Source organism: Arvicola amphibius, chromosome 4 (genome assembly GCF_903992535.2).
Source record: "Arvicola amphibius chromosome 4, mArvAmp1.2, whole genome shotgun sequence".
Classification (NCBI taxonomy): Eukaryota; Metazoa; Chordata; class Mammalia; order Rodentia; family Cricetidae; genus Arvicola; species Arvicola amphibius.
In genome coordinates, this window is record NC_052050.1 from 1,231,052 (window position 1) to 1,250,218 (window position 19,167).

The following is a 19,167-nucleotide window of genomic DNA, read 5'->3' on the forward strand; positions in this document are numbered from 1 at the left end:
AGGAGCAAGCCAGTAAGCAGCACCCCTCCATGGCCTCTGCATCAGCTCCTGCAGGAACAAACAGTTCCTGTCCTGTTTGTTTTTCTGCCCCGCCTTCTTCAATGATGTACTATGATATAGAAGTATAATCCACATAAACCCTTTCCTCCCCAGCATGCTTTTTGGTCATGGTGTTTCATCGCAGCAATAGAAACCTGAATTAAGACAACAATATTAGAGCTTTATTGCAGAACTTCACACACACCACACAAATGCTCTGCCATTCACCAACAACCCCAATTCATTTATTTTGTTTTTTTAATAGAGTCTTGCCAAGTTGCCCAATTTGACCTCAAATTTTTTTTTTTTTTTTTTTTTTTTTTTTGGTTTTTCGAGACAGGGTTTCCCTGTAGTTTCTAGAGCCTGTCCTGGAACTAGCTCTTGTACACCAGGCTGGCCTCAAACTTTGACCTCAAATTTTTGATCCTCCTGCTTCAGCCTTCCAAGTAACTGGGATTAGAGGCTCTTTTTAACATTTATGGCTGCAAAAATCATGACTCTTCAAGTTACCATTCTACCTTCATAAAAGCTTTTCCAGCCGGGCGGTGGTGGCGCACACCTTTAATCCCAGCACTCGGGAGGCAGAGGCAGGCGGATCTCTGTGAGTTCGAGACCAGCCTGGTCTACAAGAGCTAGTTCCAGGACAGGCTCCAAAGCTGCAGAGAAACCCTGTCTCGAAAAAACCAAAAAATAAATAAATAAATAAATAAAAAATAAAAGCTTTTCCATTGAGAAACACTGCACTGATGTGGATTCCCCTCTGGATGCTGTGAATGTGTTTTATTACCATTGGTTAATAAAGAAGCTGCTTTGGGTCTCTGGCAGCACAGAATAGAGCAAGGCAGGAATTCCAAGCAGAGATGGAGGATAAAAGTTGGCAAAGTCAGAGAGACGCCATGTAGCTACCAAAGGAGAGAGACACAGGAACTTTATCTAGTAAGCCTTGTAGGGATACACGAAATAATAGAAACGGGTTAATTTAAGGCGTAGAGTTACTTTATAAGAAGCCTAAGCTAATAGGTCAAGCAATGTTTTAATTAATATAGTTTCTGGCTGGGTAGTGGTAGCACATGCCTTTAATCCCAGCATTCAGGAGGCAAAGACAGGTGGATCTCTATCAGTTCAAGGCCAGCCTGGTCTACAGAAGGAGTTCCAAAGCAGCCAGGGCTCCAGAGAGCCCTGAAAAACAAAACAACAAAAAAATTATGAGAATGATGTAAAATAGTACAAAGAACATCTTTTAGTCAGATTAATAAATTGATTAAGATTGCATACGGAAAAAAAAAAAAGATTGCATACGGACAGGCTCTAAAAAAGCTGCAGAGAAACCCTGTCTCGAAAAACCAAAAAAAAAAAAAAAAAAAAAAAAAAAAAAGATTGCATACAGCTCTTCCAGAGGACCTGCGTTTAATTGCTAGCACCCATATCAGGCAGCTCACAACTCCCTGTAACCCAGGCTCAAGAGGTTCAGCACCCTGTTCTGGCCTCTAAAGGCACCTTAAGGCACATGGCATATACACAAACACACATAAATAAAAGTAAAAAAAGAGTAAGTTGGATACATCATGCCTCTTTGTCACGGAATACTTCTTTAACAACTGTTTTCTAAGGACAAGGACATTTTTTAATAAACAAAATATGAAATAGGGCTGGACTTGGTGGTGCACTTGGGAGGCTGAGGCAGGAGGATCTCTGTGAGTTCAAGGTATTACAACCTGGTCTACGTGGTGAGTTCCAGACTATACTGAGAAATTCTGTCTCCAAAAAAAATAAAGAGACAAATTCTGTATCTTTCAACACAAGGGCTCCTCTGCAGTGGGAATGCTTGTGTTCAGTTATAGTACTTTCCTTTGTCTTCTCTGCCGTAAGATATGCTGCAGAAATAGAGGTGTGGCTAGTGGTAAAGTGTGCTTGTTTAGCATTTGCAAGATGTGGAGTTTGATCCTTAGAACTATAAAAAAACAAACAAAAATGTAAAAAATAATAATTTCAGATTTTAGAGCTGTAACAACCCCACTACTAACAATAATAAGGAGAGTGCAGCCAGAAACAATGGTTCAAACCTACATTCCTAATTTGGAATTAGAGGCAGAGGAACGCAGATCTCTGTGAGTTCGAGGACAGCCTGGTGTCTGGAGGACACCCAGGACTACACAAAGAAACCCTTCTCAAAAAAAAAAAAAAAGAAAGAAAGAAAGAAAGAAAGAAAGAAAGAAAGAAAGAAAGAAAGATGGGTAGTGGTGCTGTGTGCTTTAATCCCAGCACTCGGGAGGCAGGGACAGATAGATCCTCGTGCGTTTGAGGCCAGCCTGGTCTACAGAGCAAGTTCCAGGACAGGCTCCAAAGCTACAGAGAAACCCTGCCATAAAAACAAACAAACAAACAAACAAAGAAAAAAGGAAGGAAGGAAGAAAAAGCTGATGAACTAGCTGGTACAATGAGCCATACAAGCCCAATAACCTGAACTCAATCTCCAGAACCCACTGTGGAAGGCAAGAACCAACTCCCCAAATTACCTTCTACCTTCACACATACACCGTGACAATCTCACAAGTACATGTTTGCACAAGCTTGTTTACAATCCTGGCATTTGAGGGATAAAGAGAGGAGTATTAAATCTGACGACAGCCTGGGCTATAAAGGAAGACCCTGCCCCATCAAAAACAAAGATAGGCCAGGCATGGTGGTGCACGCCTTTAACCCAGCACTCTGGAGGCAGAGGCAGGCAGATCTCTGTGAGTTAGAAGCCAGTCTGATACATGCAGTTTCAGGCATTCCAGGGCTATATAGTGAGACCCTACCTCAAAAATATTTTTTTGATTCAGAAATTTAAGTATAAAACAAGACTTACCCTGACCCACCCACCCACACTCACCTCACCAAAGCCAATTTTATTCTGTAGTCTGTTTCTCTTTGAAGAAATAACCAAACATGTATGTCAGGATGCTTGGAGGGCCCACCAGAGGCTTTCTCTTAACTCTTCAGCCTCCTTGGTTCTTTTCTCTGCAGCCCCTCTATAGCAGGATGAAACAGGAACGGAGTCCCCTGGTGGACGGCTAGTGGCTGAGGGTCCTCCTGTCAGAGGAGTGTCTGAACCAAGACAGCCAACTCAAGATCTGACACTTTTTGAGAAGCACTCCCATCTAGGTCACGGTGCCCAGTTCAGGACCAGGTGAACGAATGCCCCTGTCTGAACCATCTGGTGCTCAAAGCTACCTATGTCTGGTCTCAGTGAGTGGCCTACAGGAAGGGCAGATACCTGGTCAGGTAAGAATCTCAAGTCCTGTTTGATATGCAAAAGATATCATGTAATTTCATCATTAAATATGCCTAATATATTAAACCGCCATGGGTCAGGCGGCCAGAATAACCAACTCACTGCCTAGGGACCTGCTCAGCCTCAGTTGTCTCCTCTGAGAGAAAGAGAAGTCTCCTCCCAGTGGCTCCGGGCTCCTTCTACTGAAAGAAGAAGGTGCCTGAGGAGCTGCATCTGCTCCCCGGTCCCTCTCTGCCTCTACTACCTCTGTGTTTTAACCACTTCTGAGGATGAATTCAGCATCCTTTTTGAGGATACCTTCCTTCTTTTGCCGGGCTGGGCCGTTGCTCTCCTCCTTCCTCCTGCCGGCAGCTAGACAGCTGTTCCAAGGATCTGCTTTGAATTAAAAGTGGTATAGCCCTTTAAGAGAAACATCCACAGCCTCCAGCACTGAAGGGTTCCCACTGGCAAGATCTGAGGGTTTGTCTCTGCCTCCTCAGAAGCCACGTGCAAGTCTTCCGGAGGATCACAGGGCTGGAAGGAGGGAGCTGGAGGTCACATGGCAGCCGGCCTCTTTGGCCAATAGAGCCTATTGCTCTGAGTACCTGGGGCTACAACTGGACAGTTAAGGCTTTGGTACCAGCCTGAGGCTCTTTCAGCATGGAGAGCCATTATCAGCTCTACCCAGTCAGGATCAAGGACATATGCTAGACATCTCAGGGTGCTCCAGAGGCACCCCAAGAAGTTCCATGAATGAAAAGGGAGCTCCTCCCAGGCCTACACCCTTCCTCCCCTCAGCTGGGGAATGTGGCCACACCCTAGTGACCCTCTCCAGTCAGCCCATGTCATTGCAGGCAACGTCCAGCAGGGTCCTCGCATTGGACTGTCTACCAGGCAAGGAAGTGCGGCAGGGCAGCCCTTAGATGCTGAGGTCCTGGTCAGAACAGGTACTGTCAAAACGTCAGTAGGGTTCAAGGCACCTCAGTGGCCTGAGCTGTTTACACTGGATCACCCTTACACTGGTTCACTGTTGAGGGGCGGTAGGGCCTCATTCTCCCCTCTTGGCTCTAAGGACTCTCATGCACCCAGTGAAGGAACTTTGACTCTTAGGATCAAGGAAACATCCCGTTCTGCCAAGTGACTTCAATGCTGCCTACAGATGGCCACCTGGTTTCCAAGAGCCAGAACCGAAAGTCTCAGGAGTTCACAATGTCAAACAGAAGAGGGGCTGACCCTGCTCCCTTCCACACACTGGAGTTCAGGCTAAGATAACCATCTGACTCTGAGTCGGCCACCCTACTGCTGCTGGTGAGTTGCTTTTCTCAGGTCAAGGAGGAATTCACTAAAGAATAGGATAGGGGTATAGAGAGGAAGGGGAAACTAAAAAGGGGTTTCGTTTCGGGTCCTTCTGACTCTGAACCCTAGCCCAGATTGAGAGCTAAAGACGGGATTTTAGCTAATCCCAACCCATCAGAGTTTCCCCCTCGCTGTAGGCTACAGGAAAGGGGGCTAGCCTGCCCGGTTTTCTTGCTCACTTGGGCCTCAGAGGCCAGCAGCTGGAGTGCAGAGCCACCCAGATGGCCATGTGAGGCCTGCCGGCTGAGGCCAGTGTATAACAGCTGGGCCCCAGACAGCAGGAGGTAGCAGCTGGGCTTTGGAGCTGGGGAAGAGTGCAGGCTGGGGGCTGGGGATAGATACAGGGGGGAGGCCAGTCCCACATCCGGCCAGGGAATTGGGTCCAGAGTTGCTGGATATGCTAAGCCAGCTGGCCCAGCCCTCCAACCAGGTCATTCATCTGTTGGAAGTCACAGAGGGTCTCAGATGGGACCCATGTGCCTCTGCCCTCTGCCACACCCTGCTCCTTCCCAGCACGGGAGACCAGTTCACCCTAGACCCTAGCTCTTCTTTTCTGACATGTTCCATCTTAACTCCTTCTTCCCAGACACTGAGATCCCACCTGCCTAGGTAAGGCCTGCAACTCCCAATAGTTAACGTTATGTTCATCTGTGTATCCTCCCCTACTCTATCCTTCTCTCCAGAACCTCAGAACCCAACCCTGAACCCCAATCGTGTTTTTTGCTTTGTTTTGCTTTTCAAGACAGGGTTTCTCTGTAACTTTGGATCCTGTCCTGGAACTAGCTCTTGTAGACCAGGTTAGCCTCGAACTCACAGAGATCTGCCTGCCTCTGCCTCCCCGAGTGCTGGGATTAAAGGCATGTGCCACCACTGCCCAGTTCCCAATCATGTTTTTTAGGTATTACTCTGAAAATGCACAGGCCCCTGCTCCAGGGACTGTGATTTTTCCAGGACCCCTCCCTACTGGGCACACTCTCAATCTGAGCTAGGCAGACATGCCCACTAAGAGCTTTAATGGGAGCCAGGCAAGAACAGCAGGAGGAGCCATGCAGTACCCATCCCAGTAAAGCAGTGGAGTAGTCAAGGCTGGGAAAGGGCACAGCCCTTGCCTAGTGTCTGATGTGTTGAACATCACAGAGGTAAGTCTGGGGGGCCAAAACTGGAAGGTGACTTGTAACATTGTTCCAAGTCTGACTACCCAGAAAGGTGACTTGTAACATTATTCCAAGTCTGACTACCCAGAAAGGTGACTTGTAACATTGTTCCAAGTCTGACTACCCAGAAAGGTGACTTGTAACATTGTTCCAAGTCTGACTACCCAGAAAGGTGACTTGTAACATTGTTCTAAGTCTGACTACCCAGAAAGGTGACTTGTAACATTGTTCCAAGTCTGACTACCCAGAAAGGTGACTTGTAACATTGTTCCAAGTCTGACTACCCAGAAAGGTGACTTGTAACATTGTTCCAAGCCTGACTACCCAGAAAGGTGACTTGTAACATTGTTCCCAAGTCTGACTATACAGCAAAGTGACTTTTAACATTCTTCCCAAGTCTGACTCGTTCTTCTAGTCCTTAAGCCTCCTATACCTAAGATCTCAGACCACCCTAGTCTGAGAGATGCCACCACTTGCCATGATAACTGTTTGTCATCACATGTTCACCAAGACTGACAGTCAGAGTCCCCAGCATCTTGCCTCACTTGGTGCTCACAGTGAACCAGGTACTTAAGAGGTAAGGAATAGGGCTCAGAGACCCACAGGCCAGCAATGGTAGAGTCAGGCTCCAGATACAGAAGGAAGCGCCCATCCCCATCACCCCATTCCATTCCCAGCTGTGAAGGGAATTGTGGAGAAAGCCAGCCTGTGTTATCCCAGCCAACCTGTCCTCCTGGCTTCAGGCTTGGTCCAGCTTGTCCTGTGCCTATCTGCTGTCATCAAAAGTGGTAGACTGTGTTTGTTTTGAGACAGGGTCTCCTATAGCTTAGGCTGATATCATACACTCTATGTAACTGGGGCTGGCCTTGAACCCCTGATCCTCTCTCATCTACCTCGCAAGTAGTGATCTACACCACCATTCCAAACTATGGGTTTTTTTTTAAGGCAAAATTCAAGCAACATGGATCTAATCTTTTTGAAGTGTCACAAAGCCACATCATTCAGTAGACCTACAATGGATGCAGCCATCACCACGGTTTCAGAATGTTTTTATCACTCCCCCAAAGATAAATCACACGCCTGTTAACAGCCACTCTGTAATTCCCTATTCTTCCAGTCTCCTGGTGGCCTCCAGTGAAGCTTTTGTCCCTGTGGAGTCTCCCATCCTAGGTATTTCATGTCAACGGAACCATACAGTATATGCCCTTTGTGTCTGGGTTATTTCATTCAGCACAGTGTTTTTAAAGATTGTAGCGTAGGTCAGAATTTTCTTTTTATAGCTGAAATGCATCCCATTGTAGAGATAAACCACACTGGTGGGCTTTTGAGCGGCTTCCACCTTTTAGCCATTGAGAATTGTGCCGCTCTGAACACTTGTGCACCAGCTTTTGTCTGAACACCTGTTTCCAATTCTTTGGAGACTATACCTAGGAGCGGAACTGCTGGGTCATATGGTGAATTTGTGTTTGACTTATGGAGGAGTCACTCGATTGTCTTCTGTAGCAGCTGGGCCAGTCTGTACCACCCTCAGCGGTCCACAGAGCTCCAGCTTCCTGTCCTCACCAACTCTTGTTATTTTGCGTGTTATTGTTCAGATCCACTCAAGCTGCCATGAAGCAGCATCCAGGCCAACACTGAAGAGTCTTCCATACAATTTTGAGGATTACTGTGGCCTTTAGTTCAGGTAGAGATGGACTGAAAGGACCTGAGTTCTGGAGTGACTTCCCCACACTTATGGTAAGGGAAATTCTGGTGCAGAAGACACACTCGGTAGGCCGTCAGGGAATATAAAAGCTTGTTTAAACTAAGAGAAGGGCTGTCATGGACATTTTAGATGGAGAAAGAGGGAGACTGACAGTGAGGGCAGAGTTGTTATGGGGAGTTTTGGTTGGAACCCCCTTTTTGTTTCTGCTAATAGTGTTAAATAAACCAAACACAAACTCATTATGGTTCGATGTGCAGGCTAACTCATGCTAAGGCAAAGGTCAGAGAATAGAATATGCAGGTCCTTGGCTTGTTCTGGAATTTCTTTGGCAATCACAACCACCACCCCGCTGAGCACTTTCATGGGCTCCTGTGATCCCACAACAACCCTCCAACGGAGGTACGGTCACTGCTTCTCTTTAAAGAATAGGAAACGGAGGCACAGACAGAGGTCACAGGCATTGCCCAAAATCTTCCCATCAGGAAATGGCTTGGGCCAAGACAGTGTGCAATCTAGTCCTGTGCATGCACCACGCACAGTGCGTGGTGCAGCCTAACCCTGTGCAGTCATGCCTTGTACAGCCATGACCAATGTAGCTTTTCCCCGTGCAGCCATGCCCTGTGTGCAGGCATGCCCAGTACAGCCATGTCCTGTGCAACTTAGCTCTGTATAGCTATGCCCTGTGCAACCATGCCCTGTGCAGCTTAGCCTGTGCAGTCACGCTCAGTGCAGCCTAGCCCTGGTGCAGCCTGGCCCTGGTGGAGCCTGGCCTTGCGTGCAGCCATGCCTTCCAGCTGGAAGTTAGCATTTGTCTGCTGAGCCTTGGACTAACAGGCTCCTTGACTGGAAGTCTTCTAGTGCAGGTTCTTGCTCAATGCTTATTTCTACCCTGAGTCAGCCCAGCTACTGAGGATAAGGGCTTAAAAGAATATCTCAGAACCATGGAACTGCTGCCCAGGGCCAGTCTCAAGCACAGACTAAGCTGATCCAACAATAGAGAGATAGCAAATGTGGATTTCTTTTTCCTTCCTTCCTTTTTCAAGGCAGTTTGTTTGTGTAGCCTTGACTGTCCTGTAACTAGCTCTGAAGATCAGGCTGGCCTTGAACTCACAGAGATCTGCTCCCAAGTGTTGAGATTAAAGGTATGCACTACCACCACCTGGCCCTCTTTTTTTTGAAACTTATTTTATTATTTATATGTGTATGAGTGCTTTGCCTGCACGTATGTCTGTGCACCATGTGTGTGCCTGGTGCCCAAGGAGACCAGAGGAGGACTTTGTATTCTCTGGAACTAGAGTTACAAACAGTTGTGAGCCACCATGTGGGTTCTGGAAATGGAATTTGGGTTCTTTGCAAGAGCAGCAAGTGCTCTTACCTGCTGGGCCATCTCTCCACCCCAAATGTGAATATCTGAATGAGCAGAGCTTGGTGTGGTCTCTCAGCTTCTCTGAATTCCGTTTCCATCTGGAAGCAGAACAGCACATTTGCACCAGGTGCCTGTGAATGGACCCAGCTTCTATGACTTCCAGGCAACCTCATTTTGGGTTCTGCAGTTTACCCTTCTCTCAGGCTTCTCACTATATCCTGGGATAGCTGGCCTACTGTATACCAAGGTATATTGGGAACTTGCTTTTTGCAGCTATCAGACAGGAGAACAATTGCAGGCTGGCCCTGCAGCCCCGGTGGCGTCTTCCCAGCTCCTCCCTAGATTCCTGCCTAGGACGTGCAACAGGTACCCACTAGATGAAGCAGGCTTCTCCTGCCATGAATTAGAATGTGGGCAGCTGAAGCCCTGCCCAAGGTTTGGACCCGTGTCCTATAAGGCAGGTGTGTTTCCTGTTCCTAGAAAAAGCTGCCAGACTGCAGGCAGAAGGCAAAGAAAACCAAGCGGCTGGCTTGCGGCGCACCTAGGGCGGGTGTTTTTGGTTTTGTGCATCTAGTTTGACCGTTGCCATCATCATCACCAGTCCGGCTTCCCCAGCTTTGATTATTTATTTGTTTGTTTGTTTATTTATTTATTTAACATTAGAGGTTCACTGTGTCGCCATGGCTGGCTTAAAACCCGAAGCAATCTCCTTGCCTTCTGTGCACGCCACAGTTGGCTCCTGGTTTTGATTTCTGACGGGAATTTCATTACCGCTGTTCACCTGAGCCTTGGGATGTGTGGAGGAGGTGGGCACATTAGGTGTGATGACTTGGGAGGTGCAAGGAGGTCTCCAAGCTGGCGACTTCTCCGATCCTCTCCTCCTCCAGTGGCGGCAGGGAGAGGTTCTTAGGCGTCTTCTTCATGGGGTGTAGCAGCAAGGGACTTTACCAAGGCCTACCAACCTCGTTAAGTCGCAGCACTGCCTCTGACCTACATCTCCTAACATCTGCGGGCTCCGGCACCGGCACCGGATAGGGAGATTCTTCCACGGGCTGAGTTCACACGTCCGATCTTTCCTGCAGGTCGACCCCGAAAAGCCGGGCCTTGGGCCCCACCTGTCCGCTGCTTGCAGAGGCCCCCCCCCCCCTGCGCCTCTACTACCGGCCCCTCGGCGCGGAGCCCTGTGTCCGCCGCCGCTTTGATCCCGGGGGCCCCGCTGGATAAAAGTCTCGGGCGGCTCTGCGCCAGCGCCAGAGAGGGAGCGCAGCGCTGTCGGACGCACCAGCAGGATAGCGCAGCTCGAGCAACTACGAGGATCTACGGTGAGCGCAAGACTCCAGGCGGTGCGAAGCGTGCGGAGGGGACCCGAGTGCGAGTCTCCCAAGAATGCACTGGGCTTGGGCGCGGGAGGGAAGGCCCCGGCGGCTCCACGTGAACGCTCGCACCCTGCGCCTTGGCCCGTCGGGCTCGGCAGCTGCGCAGCGGGCAGAGCGCCCCCGATGCGGAAAGGCCTCTTCCTCCGGGCCGCTCTAAAGGGCGGGGGTAGCGGCGCCGGGCTGGCCGCGGAGAATGGAGCTGCCCGGGGCCAGCCCGGCCGCGCTGCCCCCCACGGAGCCGGGCCGGGAGCGCCTCCGGCGGCCGCAACGGGTTAGTCCAGGCCCCTCCGTCAGGCTTGTGGTTTGGGAAGAAAAGGCTAAACCTCCGCCAAGAAAAGAGTGAGCGCAGCCCCCTCCCCCCTGCCGCGCCCGGGCGGCGGCGGCACTTCTAACGCGCGGGCACCCGGGCAGCCGCGGCCCCCGCAAACTACGCCCAGCTCGTCCCCCGCCGCTCATTGGCGCGGGCCCGAGCCAGCGCACCCAGACTCTGCGTTGCCCTCGGCCGGCTACGCGCGTAGCCCGAGCTGCGGAGACCGGTGGCGCCTGACTCCAGAGCCTCGACGCCGAGAGCCGGCCCCGCCGCCCAGGGCAGGAGCAACGCGCTGCAGCCGGGGCCGAGGAGCAGCAGTGGCCCGCGCGCCCCCTGGCCCGGCGCCCCAAGCCGCCGACTCCTCACAGCCGCCCGCTCTCCGCAGGTGGCCACAGGCCGGAGTGACATTGCCATGGGCGGAGAGGTGCGCGTGCTGCTACTGCTGGGCCTGCTGCACTGGGTTGGGGGCAGCGAGGGCAGGAAGACCTGGCGGCGCCGTGGCCAGCAGCCTCCCCAGCCGCCGCCCCCGCCGCCGCCCCCGCAGCGGGCTGAGGTGGCGCCGGGCGCCGGGCAGCCGGTGGAGAGCTTCCCGCTGGACTTCACGGCCGTGGAGGGCAACATGGACAGCTTTATGGCGCAAGTCAAGAGCCTAGCACAATCCCTGTACCCCTGCTCTGCGCAGCAGCTCAACGAGGACCTGCGCCTTCACCTCCTACTGAACACGTCCGTGACCTGCAATGACGGCAGCCCCGCCGGGTAAGGCCGGCGCTGGGCATGACCCCGGGAGGCTGTCGTCATCCCCGCTTGGCTGGCCCCGCCGGTGCCCCGCGCCTAGCTTGCCGCCCGGCCCATCGCTCGTGGCGCCCGCATCCTCTGCCTCCCTGCGCGCGTGCTAACGCGGAGACTGCGCTGGACCCTCCCTATTTTCAATGGCACATCTGGTCCCCAGAGGAAAGGGTTCCATTCGGGAGTCCAACGCTGTTGGCCCTGGGGAGGGCCTGGCTCGGTGCCTCCCAAAGTGGGGGAGGGGGCAGCTCCTGAAGCCCTGACCTGGGGCCAGCTCCGGTGCTGACCCCTTGGCCACCGTGCACACCCGCCTTTGTGCTCAGGTCCTCGAGCAGAACTGCAGTCCTAGAGTGACCCCGACTCCAGTAGAAAGAGATAACACTGAGGGACAGGAGGTTCCTGTCTCAGGGTTTCCCCCTGTGCATACCAGACTGGTTCGGGACAGTCAGGAATCTGAGCACGGGAGCAAGGAGAGGGCCCAGGAAGGACCGAAGGCCCCAGGTGTAGCATTCAGCTTTGGAGTAGATAGAGAACACAGGCGAAGCTGGGCGGTAGGAAGGGACTGTGGGTGCCCACGCTCTCAGTTGATCGATGCCAGTCTGGGCCTTGATAGGAAGGCTGTGACACCGCCTCACAGGTTCCCCGCATCTCGCCGCCGCGCTCCGCTACCCCTACCGGTTTACAGGCCTCCAGCCCTTGTATTTCTCACTATGCAAACGCCACTGCGTTCCCTGGAGCGTCTCTCCTCAACTGTCATCCGCGCCAGGGTTAACACAGGTCCCTTGCGGGGCGGGCTGTGGGAATTTTCCGCGGACCAGACGGCCCTCCTTTTCCCCCCTCCTCACCTTCGCCACCTCCGGGGAATCAGCCGGGTTCCACTAGTCTTTGCGTTCAGTTTGCGATTGGCCGCGGGCGCCCCCGTGCGGCTGCGGTGAGCTCCAGGCAACAGGTGGAATGACCCTTTCGGTACCGGACTCGGAAAGGGTTGAGGATTAGGGCTTTGGGGTGGAGGGTAGCGAACGGCGGTGGCTCAGGTATCCCCAGCTGACTGCCTGTTCTGTGCGTCTTCCCTGCAGCTACTACTTGAAGGAGTCCAAGGGCAGTCGGCGGTGGTTACTATTTCTGGAAGGTAAGTTCTAGGGGCTGAGGCGTGTGGTGCAGGAGGGGCTCCCTCTCGACGCGGAACCGAGCCTAGTGCCTGTGCCTGCAGGCGGCTGGTATTGCTTCAACCGTGAGAACTGCGACTCCAGATACAGCACTATGCGGCGTCTCATGAGCTCCAAAGACTGGCCGCACACACGCACAGGTCAGCAACACAAGATAGACTGGTCAGTCTGGAGGAAGTAGTGGAATAGTCAGATTCGGCCTCTAGGAAGGACCCGTTCGCCCCTGGAACCTGATCCCAGGCCCCAGTTTTTGAAATTATAGTGAGCTCATCCTTGCTTTTTGGTATGGTAACTCCTTGGGTAACTAAGTCCAGCGATCTCCTCACCATTCCCTATCCGTCCTGGCACCTCCGTTCAGACCAAGGCCCACCCTCTTCCCTGGTTGAGGCCATCAGGAAGGAAGCGCCCATCCCTGCCTTTCCCCTACCTCTGTTTCCACAGGTACTGGGATTCTATCCTCCCAGCCAGAGGAGAACCCTCACTGGTGGAATGCCAATATGGTGTAAGAGAGCCTGGATTTCCCTTGGTGGGGGTTCCTTCCTGGGAGTCTTTCCTGGAGTGGTCCTTCCTATAGAGTCCTGTCCTGTAGGGTCCTTCTTAGAGCATGGGGGTTCATTCTTGGGGGGCTGGCCTTTGCAGGGGGTCCTATCTGGGGTAGTCTTTAGTGGACGTCTTGGTTCTTCCTGGGAGCCATGGTCCTTTTCAGAGGGTCCTCTTGGGGAGGTCTTTCCTAAGGGCCCTTCCGGTTTTAGGAGGCATCCTTTCTACTCTTCTTTCCTGGGATGATGATTTCTCTAGGGTGTTCGTTTCTTAGGGGGACCTTCCTGGGGAGAGGGTCCTTCCTGAGGGTCTTGTCCCGGGCAGCATTTTTCTTGGGGCCTTTCACGGTAGCTTTGGGCAACGGAGGGCCATGGCGGGCTTACCTGATCCCTGTTACAGCTTCATCCCCTACTGCTCCAGTGACGTTTGGAGTGGGGCTTCACCCAAGCCTGAGAAGAGTGAGTCCCTGGCTTCCCAGCCCCTTGAGACAGGGCAGGGTGGTGAAACTTCTGGGGAAACACAGACTTTCTCAAGCTTTTTGTAGCATGCCTTAGGGTTCCTGCTTGTCTGTGACTCACCTGGCCCCCGAGGGATCCCCAAGCAGGGCCTTGAGCCCTTGGTCCTCCCTCCTCAGTCTGCCCCATCCCTGGAGAGAGCCCAGACCCCTCTTCTTGCCTCCTGGAGTAGGAGACTTTGTCCTGTGTCCAGCTTCACCTAAAGCTCCCACTTTGCCTTACAGATGAGTACGCCTTTATGGGCTCCCTCATCATCCAGGAGGTGGTGCGGGAGCTGCTGGGCAAGGGACTGAGTGGGGCAAAGGTGCTGCTGTTGGCTGGGAGCAGGTAAGCAGAATGCACCCAAGGGGTGAGGACTTTGTCTGGAGGGAGCAAGGGGCTGTTGCGGCTGCTATGGGACTTGGGTAGGGTGGTGTCTGGGTGGAGGAATCCGAACGGGAACTGTTTGCAGTCCTGGAATCTATTCTCAGAGCCTTGCTGACTTTGGCCTTGGCAGGCAGGAGCACCTTAGAGGTCTGGGTTCAGAGTGTTTGCACTGGAAACTGTTTAGAAAATGCTTCTGGACCCCCAAGGGTGTTGAGCTGCAGCCACCTAGATGGTAGGTTAGTGGTCAGTTGTGTTCTGATGTCTCTTCTTGAGGACAAGGTGTCAGGGTAACCAGGGATGATGCCTGCTGGTCAGTGACTTATTCTATTAGGAACACAGAACGCATGACTGGACAGGATGATGGAGCCTGGTACACAGGACTTTGGCATCTTTTTCTTCGGATAGAGAAACTGAAACAGGAAAAAAGAGGGGAAGGAGAGGCAGCTCTGTGTCCTTACCGACCTCAGCCGTGGGTCAGTGCTTAGAACTTACCGGTGCTCTGTCTGCAGACTGTGAGGGACAGAGGCCCCCGAATCTTGCCCAAAGACAAGCAGCTTGTCTGCAGTCAGGATGCTTTATTCAGAGGTAGACCTTCCTCAGGACTAGAGCTGGGGCTGAGCCAGCTCTGGGTGGACAGCAAGCACCTCTCTCCAGCCACTTGGCCTCATGTCTGGCCTTCCCTCAGCGCTGGGGGCACCGGGGTGCTGTTGAATGTAGATCGCGTGGCCGAGCTTCTGGAGGAGTTGGGCTACCCATCCATCCAGGTGCGGGGCCTGGCGGACTCAGGCTGGTTCCTGGACAACAAACAGTATCGCCGGTCGGACTGCATCGATACTATCAACTGTGCACCCACAGAGGCCATCCGCCGTGGCATCAGGTGCCAGGGGTGTGGGTGGAGGGAAGCCCCCGTGCCCAAACCCTCTCTAGTGCCTGAGGTGAGGTGGCATCTTAAGGGGAGAAGTACCCTGGCATCACAGCCTACCCTATGATTGTGGTTGCAGGTACTGGAATGGCATAGTCCCAGAGCGCTGTCAGCGCCAGTTCAAGGAAGGGGAGGAATGGAATTGCTTCTTTGGCTACAAAGTATACCCAACTCTGCGCTGTGAGTGGCCAGTTCAGTGAGGTCTTTGGGAAGGGGTGGGATATTCCTAATTATGCACCAGTCCTGAAATTAAAGAGGTTAGACCACAGACCTTACGCTGTTCCACAAAAGTAGGCATGCCTACACCGAGGTGAACAGTTGCTCCTGCTTAGCTGGGACTGTCATGATTTTATCACCCGAGCAAACTAGCACCATTTGCAATGGCAACAGAGCCAAATTCAAATGCTTTCTTTCTGTATTTTGAGGTCACCAAACAGTTTCCCCAACCCCACTTTCCAAAGAATGGTAAGGTCCCATGCCAAGGGACAGCATCGCCAAATCTAAGTGAGAGAGACCCTGAGAGCCAGGCCACAGTAAAAGTGGGTTTTCAAGAGTCCTTTGAAGGAGAGTGGGCTTTAAAGAAGAATCAGGACTGAAGTGTAGCATGCTTACCCAGCATGCTCAGGGCTTGGGATTCTTCTCCTCCATATCAAACAAAGACCAGGAACTTGGACTGTGTGGAGCACAGCTGGTCTGTGAGCTTGCTAGGAGCAGGGCCACAGCAGAGGCAAGCAGGCCAAACTGAGCCACATCCTCCCCCCAGGTCCAGTGTTTGTGGTCCAGTGGCTTTTTGACGAGGCCCAGCTGACCGTGGATAATGTACATCTCACTGGGCAGCCGGTTCAGGAGGGTCAATGGCTATACATCCAGAATCTGGGCCGAGAGCTGCGTGGCACACTCAAGGATGTGCAGTGAGTGTGTGCAAGGGATTTGGGCTGGGTGGTTTATGCAGTCCCTCCAAGCCATTTGACTTAAAAAAAAAATGTCTTGAGGACGGGCGTCCTGGTACTTAGGAGCCAGAGGCAGGTGAATTTCTGTGAGTTCAAGGCCAGTCTAGTCACATAGCGAGACCCTAGATAGATAGATAGATAGATAGATAGATAGATAGATAGATAGATGATAGATAGATGATAGATAGATAGATAGATAGATAGATAGATGATAGATAGATAGAGATAGATAGATAGATGATAGATAGATAGAGATGATAGATAGATGATAGGTAGGTAGGTAGATAGGTAGGTAGATAGATAGATAGATAGATAGATAGATAGATAGATAGATAGATAGACAGATAGATAGATAGAATACAAGGCTCAAACTGAGGTCATAGATCATCAGGTATAGTGCTCGCCCAGCATGTACAAAGCCCTGGAATTAACCCCCAGCACCACATACGTCACACATGCACCACATATGTCACACATGGTGTAACCCCAGCATCTGAAAGATAGAAGGAAGAAGATAAGGAATCAAGGTCATTCTTTGACTACATCGCGAGTTTGAGGCTAGCCTGGACTACGTGAGACCCAGCCTCAAGGGGTAAAAAAAAAAAAAAAAAGATTCATGTGTTCAAGATAGCCTCCTGCTACTGCCTAGCAGCTTCTGGCAGGATGAGGTGAACCTGCATCAGGTTTGGGAGGCTCGAAGGGGAAGGGTCAGTGTGGATCATGTGGTCATCTGACAAAGGACAGGTTGTGGGACTCAAGCTTGTCTGTCTCCTCACCAGGGCCAGCTTTGCCCCTGCCTGCCTCTCGCACGAGATCATCATCCGGAGGTCAGTGTTCCCCTTGGGTTTTAGGTGCCTGCATGTGTAGCGCTAACTCCATAGGCCTGTAGGCCCCTCCCAAACCCCTAGGCATCTTTCCACGAGCCCCTCGGAGCCCTCCAAAGCACACCAGTCATGCCGCGGAGTTGAAATGCAGCCCCCAAAAGGACAGTGATGGCCTTGGTGACCCCACCTGGGTTCTTTCCACAGCTACTGGACAGATGTCCAGGTGAAGGGGACCTCACTGCCCCGGGCGCTGCACTGCTGGGATCGAAGCTTCCATGACAGCCATAAGGCCAGCAAAACCCCCGTGAAGGGCTGCCCCTTCCACCTGGTAGACAGTTGCCCCTGGCCCCACTGCAATCCCTCATGCCCTACCATCCGGGACCAGTTTACAGGGCAAGAGATGAACGTGGCGCAGTTCCTTATGCACATGGGCTTCGATGTGCAGACGGTGGCTCAGCAGCAGGGCCTGGAGCCCAGCAAGCTGCTAGGGATGTTGAGTAGCGGGAACTAGACCGCCTGGAGGAAGAAGCAGTACAGAGGGGCTGGTCCACTTGCTGTCCCAGGGGAGCTCAGCTCAACTCCCAAGCCCTTCTGCCACTCCCAGGACCCCCCTGGGTGTGGATGCCAGACTGCCTTCAGGAGGCCTGGTCAGAGGAGTGGTGTTCTCTGAGCCCTGCCACAACTTGGGGGACCCTTCCCACCCCACATCTGTTTCCCTAGCCCCCAGCCCAGTTTGGGGAGGGAGCCAGGGCAAAGCAAGCACTGGATTCCTGAGCCCATCAGCTCAGACGGTCCCTCCTAGCCCCCAGCTGATCATGCTCTTTTGTATTATTTTATAAAGTGACTTTTTTATTACTTTAATTTTTAAAAAATGGAAATTAAGAAATATATGATGGATGATATTGTTTTGTAACATATTTTTTCTTAATAATTAAATAAAAAAATAACAGAAGTTCACCCTGAGACTTTGATTATTGGAAGAGCCGTTCGACTCATTTTGATTGTGTTCCTAGGGCAGCATAGGACCGGAAGGGGGACTGGGGAACCCCAATCTCTGATGCATTCTTGGATGTTCGGTAGCCCCCATTTTACCTGTTTAACCCCCTTCCTAAGGCAGCCCCATTCATTCATTCATTCATTCATTCAGCAGAATGAATTCATTCAGTTCCTATTGTTGGTGATTACAACTCATCTTAATTTTTTCCTTTTCTTTTTCTTCTTTCTTTCTGTTTTTCTTTTTCTTTCTTTCTTTTTTTTTTTTTTGGTTTTTCGAGACAGGGTTTCTCTGTGGCTTTGGAGCCTGTCCTGGAACTAGCTCTTGTAGACCAGGCTGGTCTCGAACTCACAGAGATCCGCCTGCCTCTGCCTCCCGAGTGCTGGGATTAAAGGCGTGCGCCACCACCGCCCGGCTCCTTTTCTTTTTTTTTTTAATGATTTATTTAACTTTATTTTATGTGCGTTGGTGTGAAGGTGTCAGATCTCATGGAACTGCATTTTCAGACAGTTGTGAGCTGCCATGTGGGTGCTGGGAATTGAACCCAGGTCCTCTAGAAGAGCTGTCAGTGCTCTTAACCGCTGAGCCATCTCTCCAGCCCCTCTTTCTGTTTTTCTTTCTTTCTTTCTTTTTCTTTTTGAAACAGGGTCTCTACTATCTATGTAACTCTGGCTATCCTGGAACTCACAGAGACCATCCTGCCTCTGCCTTCCAAGTGTTGGGATTAAAGGTGTGTGCCACCACACCAAACAAGTTTTTCATGTGTATGAGTGTTTTGCCTGTATGTATGTGCGCCGTGTGCATGCCTGGTGCTCACAGAAGTCAGAAGAGAAGGCATCAGGTGCCCTGGCATTGGTGGGTGCTGGAAAGGTGGCTCAATTGGTAAAATGCTGGCCATACAAACATGAGGACCCACCGGTCATAGTAGTGCATGGTGGCACACGCACCTCCCAGCACTGGGGAGGCAGAGGGAGGAGCATTTCTGAGTTACAGGATAGCCTGGTCTACAGAATGAGTTCTAAGACAGCTAGAACAACACAGAGAAACCCTGTTTCATAAAACAAAAACGTGAAGACCAGGGTTTGATTCCTAGCACCCATATAAGAGGCTGGATGTGGTGACAAGTGAATCCCCTAGGTTGTTGGCCAGCAGCCAGCGTGACCTAATCGAGAGCCCCAGGTCCCATTGAGAGAGAGAGAGATCCTAACTCAGAGAGAGAGAGAAAAAAAAAACATTACAAGTGGTGTCACACACCTTTAATCCAGCACTAAGGAGACAGGCAGGCAGATCTCTAAGTTTATAGCTAGCCTGGTTTACATAGTGAGCTCCATACCAGTCAAGGATTCGTATTAAGAACCTATCTCAAATAAACAAGCAAACAAAAAATGAAAAGAACACAAAAACCACAGAAACCAAGATGGGGACTGGAGAGATGACTCAGTGGTTCAAAGTGTACTCTACTCTTTCTGAAGACCTGAGTTAGGTTCCTAGCACCCATGCTGGGTGACTGACAGACGCCTGTAACTTCAGGCTCAGTCAGTC

The 19,167-nt window shown here is 51.6% G+C and overlaps 1 protein-coding gene across 2 annotated transcripts; it reads left to right on the forward strand.

The window, feature by feature from the left end:
• The first annotated feature begins 10,063 nt into the window (after positions 1 to 10,063).
• Notum (notum, palmitoleoyl-protein carboxylesterase) lies at positions 10,064 to 17,588 on the forward strand. Of its 2 annotated transcripts, XM_038328344.1 has the most exons (12): positions 10,064 to 10,198; positions 10,948 to 11,318; positions 12,425 to 12,477; positions 12,559 to 12,654; positions 12,956 to 13,016; positions 13,454 to 13,512; positions 13,794 to 13,896; positions 14,621 to 14,812; positions 14,937 to 15,037; positions 15,621 to 15,768; positions 16,587 to 16,634; positions 16,836 to 17,588. In XM_038328344.1, the coding sequence occupies exons 2-12, from the start codon at positions 10,975 to 10,977 to the stop codon at positions 17,140 to 17,142; spliced, it is 1,512 nt and encodes a 503-aa protein (XP_038184272.1). In that variant the 5' UTR covers positions 10,064 to 10,198; positions 10,948 to 10,974; the 3' UTR covers positions 17,143 to 17,588. The 2 variants fall into 2 exon arrangements, with proteins under 2 accessions (XP_038184272.1, XP_038184271.1); XM_038328343.1 differs by lacking the exon at positions 10,064 to 10,198 and having other exon boundaries at positions 10,735 to 11,318.
• The last annotated feature ends 1,579 nt before the right edge of the window (positions 17,589 to 19,167 follow it).

Excerpts from the sequence above, each read along its gene's own strand:
- Notum (XM_038328344.1), top strand. The coding sequence starts at position 10,975 with ATGGGCGGAGAGGTGCGCGTGCTGCTACTGCTGGGCCTGCTGCACTGG. Across the intron at positions 11,319-12,424 it reads AATGACGGCAGCCCCGCCGG|CTACTACTTGAAGGAGTCCA; the intron begins GTAAGGCCGGCG and ends TCTTCCCTGCAG. Across the intron at positions 12,655-12,955 it reads CTGGCCGCACACACGCACAG|GTACTGGGATTCTATCCTCC; the intron begins GTCAGCAACACA and ends CTGTTTCCACAG.